This window comes from Mus caroli, unplaced genomic scaffold (assembly GCF_978045245.1).
Source record: "Mus caroli unplaced genomic scaffold, Mus_caroli_1 scaffold_3, whole genome shotgun sequence".
Classification (NCBI taxonomy): domain Eukaryota; kingdom Metazoa; phylum Chordata; class Mammalia; order Rodentia; family Muridae; genus Mus; species Mus caroli.
In genome coordinates, this window is record NW_028227258.1 from 66,902,053 (window position 1) to 66,911,472 (window position 9,420).

At 41.2% G+C, this 9,420-nt stretch overlaps 1 protein-coding gene across 1 annotated transcript; it reads right to left on the minus strand.

The window, feature by feature from the left end:
* Window positions 1-745: 745 nt before the first annotated feature.
* On the minus strand, window positions 746-1,825 carry LOC147005524 (TD and POZ domain-containing protein 5-like). The gene has a single exon (XM_085836045.1). The coding sequence runs from the start codon at window positions 1,823-1,825 to the stop codon at window positions 746-748; it is 1,080 nt and encodes a 359-aa protein (XP_085692171.1).
* Between the last annotated feature and the right edge of the window lie 7,595 nt (window positions 1,826-9,420).

Consider the following 9,420-nt stretch of genomic DNA (forward strand, 5'->3'; position numbering starts at 1 on the left):
GTCTGCACAAACACCCAGAGCTGAGCAGGACTTATTGAACTACATGTGACTTCTCTGAACATAAACATCTCTAGAATCCACAAACTGTTTTCAAAAGTTTTATTCATATTATATTTTATTTGGTTAAGGTTTTGTCTACAGAGCTGTTTGTAGCAATGAGGACCAGATGAGGGCCTCAGATCCTCTGGATCACAAGTTAAGAGGTGGCTGAAAAACTCTCCTGTGTGCTGACAACTGAACCAGAGTTCTCTGAGTGAACTGTAACTGCTTGTACAGCTGCGCACCCACAAACTGAATCTTTAAAAAATAAAAGTCTTCATTGTCTTTTCCTTCTCCAATGAGTTAAAATTTGTGCTTGATTTATCCTTTGCTCTGGGCCCCAGTCATCACTTCTACATAGTCCAAATGCAGACAGGTTTCTCTGAAGAAACTCGGGTTTGTCTGTCCTTAGGGACAGCACCTAAGTTAAATCCCAGTTTCCTAAATATCAGACAAAAATCAAACTAGAACATTAACAGAGTAGATGTCAAGGAGACTGTCCCAGACTCCAGTGCTGCCCATCTCCCACCCACCATTTTAACATACAACAGCTGTTTTAAATGCTGAGCCACCATGCTGCCTTTTCCCAGGTTCACTATAAATGTTCCAGCAATACTGTACTCTAACCAGAAATCGGTGGTAACAACACTGGTTATGCTATTGGAAGACAGATGTTGGTCATAGCTGTCCATCCCCTAAACTCATTTTAGGTGTTTAGTGAGGGCTCCAAGAAACACTGTGCAGAAGCCAGGGAGTGGAATGCTTCAGCCACCAAGTGGGGATGGGACTCCACCATTGACTTCCACTCTGAGGTCTCAGAGACCTCAGAAGCATGAAGTGCAATGAAATTCAGGGCCTGAGTCTTCAGCTGCTCTATGCTGTGCAGGTCAGCCAGGATGAGAGTGTGTGCAGCATTCTCCACAGAGAGGTTCCTGCAGAGGGCATCCTCACATATGACCATCAAGCCCTCAAGGCCATACCTGTCAGCAGCTGCCAGCAGATCACAGGCCATGGAGTGGCTGTGGAGGTTTGGCACCTTCCCAGTGTAAATGAAGCCCATCATCTCCTTGAAGACTTTGGGATCCAGGTCATGGATCTCAACACGGTTTGTTAGTCTCTCCTCCATTTCATGTTCAAACATGGCTCTGAAAACTGGAGAGCGAGCTGCTAGGATGGCCTTGTGAGCCCTGAATTCTTGGCCAGCTACAAACAGGCAGCAGTCTGTGAAGAGGGAATTCTCCCACAGCTCACCTAGGTTATCTGCCATCATGTGTCTTGGATCCGGGACTGCAGGTGTTATGCTCTGTCCAGGTGTGTTAAAGAAGGCTCCCATTATGTGCACCTGGCAGCAGAGGGTAAGCTGGTCTTCAGGGAGGAGCCAAGGTGGATTGGAGAGGAGGAAATCTCGTAGGATAAACTTTTTGAATCCCCTGAATTGGTTTTTTTGAAAGCTAACGACGTTCGTGCTCTTCCTACTTTGATATTTCTCTCCTTGGGAATTTATGATCCAGAATTCATACTTTGCCCAAACTGGGCTCTTTTGACAGTGGAGTAATCCCAGGTAAACTGACAGGTAATCTTTGCTTTCTTCATCACTTCCGTTTGGGTGTACCCTCAAAACCCATTCCACTTTGTCACTGGCCTTCAATGAGAATTTTGGGCTTGTAATCTTTTCCCTAATTCCATCCATGAAAAGTGAAAAGTTGCTAATAATCCACTTCTGGCAGACACTGTCAACGCTGATATGTGTGTATCCCCACCCGGTGGCTTCCATGTCCTCTGACATTTCTGCTGGAGTTAGTTTCGAGGATTAAGTTGATCTGTAAAGAAGAACTAGAAGTTATTTCCCCTTCATCATATCAGATACAATTATAGATACATTTTAGATTTTAGTTTCAATTTCTCCTAAATTTCCCCATGTATTATGTTGGAAACTTGTGTTTCTACTGTATTTTTCTCTAGATTTCAACATTTGTTTTATAGAAGATAATATAGATCTATGGTGAGTTTTAAATCTCCCTCTCCCTCTCCTGTTCTCTGTCTCCCCCCTTTGTGTTTGTGTCTCTCTTTGTCTCTGCCTTTCTGTGACTTTGTGTGTTTATTGAATGTGGTAACTAATTTTGGCTATTCTATCCACTTTTCTAAGAGTTTGAAAAATTTTAAACATTCTCATTTAAATTGTGCTGTATTTCTCTTGCCATCTGGTTATCTGTGGTGTTAGTTGGTCTCCCTGGTTCTGATTGTGATCACCCCAGGGATGCGGTGATGGTTCAATATATGGAAATCCATCAACATAATTCACTATATAAACAAACTAAAAGAATAATGATCACTTGTCCCTTCCTGCAAATCATCTAAACAGTCCCGTAACCCGTAAAGAAATAGAAACAGTCATTAAAATTCTCCTAACCCCAAAATTGCTGGACCAGATGGGTTTAGTGCAGAATTAAATCAGACATTCAAAGAAGACCTAATACCAATACTCTTCAAACTAAACCACAAAATAGAAACAGAAGGAACACTACCCAATTTGGTCCATGAAGCCACAGTTATGCTGATACCAAAGCCACATAAAGACCCATCAAAGAAAGAGAACTTCAGACCAGTTTCCCTAATGAACATTGATGCAAAAATACTCAATAAAATTCTCACAAATGGAATCTAAGGACACATCAAAATGACCATCCACCTCAATCAAGTAGAATCACCCCAGGGATGTGGGGATGGTACAATATGTGGAAATCCATCAACATAATTCACTGTAGAAACAAACTCAAAGAATAATGATCACATGATCATCTCATTAGATGCTGAGAATGCATTTGACAAAATTCAACACCCCTTCATGGTGAAAGTCTTGCAAAGATCAGGAATTCAAGGCCCATACTTTAACATAGGAAAAGCAATATATAGTAAACTAGTAGCCTACATCAAACTAAATGGAGAAAAACTTGAAGAAACCTCACTAAAATCCCTACCAATTCAATATAGTACTTGAAGTCCTAACCAGAGCAATTAGTCAACAAAATGATACAAATTGGAAAGGAAGAAGTAAAAAAAAAAATCACTATTTGCAGCTGATATAATAGTATCCTTAAGCCACCCCAAACATCCCACCAGAGAACTCCTAAACCTGATAAACAACTTCAGCAGGGCTGGATATGAAATTAACTCAAACAAATCACTAGCCTTCCTCTACTCAAAGGACAAACCATTTCAGTGAGCACAAGTAGTGAGGTGGAATGTGGTCCCCAATGAAGGATTTGGAAAAGAGACTGAAGGAATTGAGGGGGTTTTCAGGCCCATTTTCTGAGCAACAGTGTCAACTGGCTACACTCTCCCCAGGACTGGACTACCAACAAAAGAGTATGGGCAGAGGTCCAACTACTATAACAGTTGCTAAAGCCAGTACTTACTTAGTCCACAAACTTTGAAGTCTCAGGTGTTCTTCAATATATACCAGAATCCTGAAGAAGTAGTTTCTAATGTCACTGAAGAAATGAGCTTGCTAGTGTTGTGAGAGCAAGCAGGCCAAAAGACAAATCTTCCTTCTTCCATGTGTTTATATAGGCCCCTATCAGAAGGTGTGGCCCAGTTCAGGGTGTTTCTTCTAATCTCAATTTCTGGATTAAAGGTGTGTGTTTTCTTGACTCGAGACTCAGATTAAAGGTGTGTGTTTTTCTACCCCGCAGATCTGTATTTGAACTGGATCTAACTACTTCATCTTAAGCAAAAAATTTTTTAAAAGCTATGCCTTTTAGTTTTGCATGTTATGTAAGCCCAGAGTATCCCGACAGGAAGAATGGCCATCACTAGTGTACTTTGATTACTGGGGTCATTCTTCCATAAATGAAGTTATAATGTCAATCTCTGCACATCTGTTACTTACCCTTGTGCTGGTCTTACACTGATTCCTGCCATAAACATGATTAAGGAAGGTGTTTTGTCCTGAACTTGTCAGCAGTCTGAGTGCTCACAAAATGGAGGGCATGTGGAAGAGCTCCTATATAGTGGGCAGAAAGCAAAACCCCAAACCTCTTAAAGTGACTTTCTTTTTTTTTCCAGTTTGTTATTCTGATTAGGCCCACAGATCTTGTGATGACTCCTTCCAATTTGGTTCCTGATCTTGTATGTCCTTCCAAGGAAAACCTCACTGGAAATCATTTTTCATTTAAGGTTGTGGTTTAGAAATATCCTAAACGCTTCTTAATTCAATCGCTTTAATTGGCAGGATTCACCTTATCAATGCCTCATAGACTACATCCTCCACAGGTGATTTTTGTCCTCTTCAGACATGGAACTGCCATGCTTACTGTATTAGTCCTGAAAGGGGAGAGACCGCAGCATACATGCAACAGATATCAAAGATTAGGGTTTGTCATTACTGCCTTCATGTAAAATGAAGTATAAATCTCTTCCTACATCTCTCATCTCTTCAGTTCTTCATGTCTTAGAACTATAGTCTAGAGGACACAAAGATACCTACAGTGGTTCAATCAGCTCAGCCACCCCCAGCTCTCCTGTATGCCTGGCTCCAATGCTGCTCATCCCTCAGCATAAATCAATCCGTTGTTTTTGATTTTTGATTCCTCCCTTTGACTTATTGCTACTATTAGTATCAGTGACTCTTTAGCAGATTCTTTTCAGACATTGGAACCTCAGTCTCAGATCAGGTTGCTTTAAAGACTGGCATCACATCTTTCAAAGTTTCAGGACACCTGTGTCTAAACTGAAGATACCTTAACAAGACTTGCCTCCAGAGGTGACAGAGCAGTTGAATTTCTAAGGTGTATATTGGAAAACTAACTATTATTCATCTGTATATCTTGTCATCTCTGTGGCTTTTTGTCTCCATATTACAATCTAGGATCATTGGATCTCATGCTTATGTTGCTAGTTCGATAGAAGTGACTTCTAAAGGTATTAAGAAAAATCAAAGTGGCAGATGCTTTAGTTGTGGTAAGCAAGGTCACTTCACATGGATTTTAGGCAAGGCCTTCCTAGCAACAACTTTTTTTTTTTGAAATGTAATCCATAGAGAATTCTCCTGCCTTCTCGAATATGCAGAAGGTGTGGCAAAGGCTGGCATTGGAATAATGATTGCAGATCAAAAATGGATAGGCAAGGCAACCTTTTGCCATCAGAAAAGGGGGCTCATGCAGGCAAAGAGGCTGGTAATGAGTCATTCTGGCATCATCTTTAACCAGGAGGTCGTTGCTGCTCTGATGTGTAAACAGGATGAGAGCCAGATTCTGCCAACTGGTGATATATTGGCCATTGGCTGGTGTCAGGGACCCAATTTTGAGTATATATCCCCGGATCTAGGGAGGTCACCTGTAATTGACACAGTAAAAAGTAAGCCTTTTTAGCAGGGGCTTAATAGTCCAAAATTTTCAGGATACCTAAGAGGACTTTGGGGTTTTTTGTTTTGTTTCTGTTGCCACTGGAAAGTCATTTATAAACTGATGAAGAGACATTATCTTCAGATTTTAGCAAAACAGAATGTTGAACTTTACTAGTAATAAAAAAGCTGGTGGGTTTCCCCTTTAAATTTTAGCGTTGTTCTGGACTTGGGGAAGGGGCACCTTTGATCTTCTGGGTCTCCCTTATCACATTCTTCTGAGGCTATCTGTTTCAGGTGTCTGCTATGGTCTTCTGTTTTGAACATGGCTGCTAACAGGAACTTTGCTAGGTTTGGAGTCTGTTGCTTCAGTCCTTTCACCTGCTTTTCCTCTGTAGTCTCACTTTTAGTAAATATTCTCTTTGTCACTATCCCTAGGTCTCTCAGACTCTTTTCTCTTAACCTCTCCAACCTCTGTAAAATTTTCTTAATATATGGTCTTGCCTGACTGATAGACGCTAAAGCAACTGCTGCCTTTGCTTCTGGTAATTCAGGGTCCATTGGGGTGTATTGTCGAAATGCCTCCATGACCCTCTCTAAAAGGACTTTTACTGTCTATTATTATTGTAGATCATGGTCAAATTTGTGGCCTTGTGGCCTTGAGACCTACCTGCAGAGCCTGACCAAGAGCCTCCTCTTACCTTCAATGGTGTTAAAATCCTTGCCTGGGCAAGTCAGGGGAAAGGAAGCATATGGGAGGGAGATGCCCTGTGGGGCCAGCAACCAGCTTCCTGGTCTCTTGTGTGATGAAGGAAACCTGTAGAATGATGTAGACATAGCCTGTCACTTGTTAATAAGTCTGTCAAAGTTAAAGTTACTTTGTCAGAGTCAAGTGGCAAAGTCATGTCATCAAAGTTACCTGTCAAGGTCATCTCATCAAAGTTATTTTGTCAAAGTCATCTTGTTATGAGAAACACAAACACAACATACAAAAGCACATATAAAACCTTCCCTGTCTCTTCCGGTTAGAAAAGCACCGGGGTAGCGAGGGCGCAGGGTCGGCTGACACTCGACAGCTACCCACAACACCCGGCACAGGATCTTAAGACTTCTGGTGAGTGGAACACAGCTTCTGCTCCAGTCCAATCACGCGGGACCTGAGACTGCTTTGGTTGGGGAGGCAGAAATCCGGCCTACATAGGGCCACAAGCCTCTTCCGGTCAGAAAAGCACCCGGGTAGCTAGGGCGCAGGGTCGGCTGACACTCGCCAGCTACACACAACACCCGCCACAGGATCTTAAGACTTCTGGAGAGTGGAACACAGCTTCTGCTCCAATCCAATTGCGCGCGGGACCTGAGACTGCATTAGTTAGGGAAGCAGAAAACCGGCCTGAGTAGGACCACAGGCCTCTTCCGGCTGGACCAGCACCGGGGTACTGCCAGCTACCCACGACCCCCGCCACAGGATTTTGAGACTGCTGGTGAGTGGAACACAGCTTCTGCTCCAATCTTTAAACAGTGACAACGACAACAACTAACCCCAGAGATTACCAGATGGCGAAAGGTAAACGTAATAATCTTACTAACAGAAACCAAGACCACTCACCATCATCAGAACCCAGCACTCCCACTTCGCCCAGTCCAGGGCACCCAAACACACCGGAAAAGCTAGACACGGATATAAAAGCATATCTCCTGATGATGGTAGAGGACTTCAAGAAGGACTTTAATAACACACTTAAAGAAATACAAAGGAACACTGGTAAACAGGTAGAAGACAGTAAAGAGGAAGCACAAAAATCCCTTAAAGAATTGCAGGAGAACACTGCTAAAGAGTTACAAATCCTTAAAGAAAAACAGGATAACCTAATCAAACAGATAGAAGTCCTTAATGAAAAACAGGAAAACACATCCAAACAGATGATGGAAATGAACAAAACCATACTAGACCTAAAAAGGGAAGTAGACACAATAAAGAAAACCCAAAATGAGGCAACACTGGAGATAGAAACCCTAGGAAAGAAATCTGGAACCATAGATACCAGCATCAGCAACAGAATACAAGAGATGGAAGAGAGAATCTCAGGTGCAGAAGATTCCATAGAGAACATCGGCACAACAATCAAGGAAAATGTAAAATGCAAAAAGATCCTAACTCAAAACATCCAAGAACTACAGGACACAATGAGAAGACCAAACCTACGGATAATAGGAGCGATGAGAATGAAGATTTTCAACTCAAAGGACCAGCAAACATCTTCAACAAAATTATAGAAGAAAACTTCCCAAATCTAAAGAAAGAGATGCCCATGAACATACAAGAAGCCTACAGAACTCCAAATAGACTGGACCAGAAAAGAAATACCTCCCGACACATAATAATCAGAACAACAAATGCTCTAAATAAAGATAGAATACTAAAAGCAGTAAGAGAAAAAGGCCAAGTAACATATAAAGGCAAGCCTATCAGAATTACACCAGATTTTTCACCAGAGACTATGAAAGCCAGAAGATCCTGGACGGATGTTATACAGAAACTAAGAGAACACAAATTCCAGCCCAGGCTACTATACCCAGCCAAACTCTCAATTAACATAGATGGAGAAACCAAAGTATTCCACGACAAAACCAAATTCACACATTATCTCTCCACGAATCCAGCCCTTCAAAGGATAATAACAGAAAAAAACCAATACAAGGACAGGAACCACGCCCTAGAAACAACAAGAAGGTAATCCCTCAACAAACCTAAAGGAAGACAGCCACAAGAACAGAATGCCAACTTTAACAACAAAAATAACAGGAAACAACAATTACTTTTCCTTAATATCTCTTAATATCAATGGACTCAACTCCCTGATAAAAAGACATAGACTAACAAACTGGCTACACAAACAAGACCCAACATTTTGCTGCTTACAGGAAACTCATCTCAGAGAAAAAAGATAGACACTACCTCAGAATGAAAGGCTGGAAAACAATTTTCCAAGTAAATGGTATGAAGAAACAAGCTGGAGTAGCCATTCTAATATCTGATAAGATTGACTTCCAACCCAAAGTCATTAAAAAAGACAGGGAGGGACACTTCATACTCATCAAAGGTAAAATCCTCCAAGAGGAACTATCAATCCTGAATATCTATGCTCCAAATACAAAGGCAGCCACATTCATTAAAGAAACTTTAGTAAATCTCAAAGCACACATTGTACCTCATACAATAATAGTGGGAGACTTCAACACACCACTTTCACCAATGGACAGATCATGGAAACAGAAACTAAACAGGGACACAGAGAAACTAAGAGAAATTATGAATCAAATGGATCTGGCAGATATCTACAGAACATTCTATCCTAAAACAAAAGGATATACCTTCTTCTCAGCACCTCATGGTACCTTCTCCAAAATTGACCACATAATTGGTCACAAAACAGGCCTCAACAGATACAAAAATATTGAAATTGTCCCATGCATCCTATCAGATCACCATGGACTAAGGCTGATGTTCAATAACAAAATAAATAATAGAAAGCCAACCTTCACGTGGAAACTGAACAACACTCTTCTCAATGATACCTTGGTCAAGGAAGGAATAAAGAAAGAAATTAAGGACTTTTTAGAGTTCAATGAAAATGAAGCCACAAAATACCCAAACTTATGGGACGCAATGAAAGCATTTCTAAGAGGAAAACTCATAGCTCTGAGTGCCTCCAAAAGGAAACTAGAGAGAGCACACATTAGCAGCTTGACAACGTACCTAAAAGCACTAGAACAAAAGGAAGCAAATTCACCCAAGAGGAGTAGACGGCAGGAAATAATCAAACTCAGGGGTGAAATCAACCAAGTGGAAACAAGAAAAACTATTCAAAGAATCAACCAATCAAGGAGCTGGTTCTTTGAGAAAATCAACAAGATAGATAAACCCTTAGCCAGACTCACTAGAGGGCACAGGGAAAGCATCCTAATTAACAAAATCAGAAATGAGAAAGGAGACATAACAACAGATCCTGAAGAAATCCAAAACACCATCAGATCCTTCT

What these genes read in the sequence shown, in the direction of transcription:
- LOC147005524 (XM_085836045.1), bottom strand. Translation starts at nt 1,825, where the DNA reads ATGTCAGAGGACATGGAAGCCACCGGGTGGGGATACACACATATCAGC.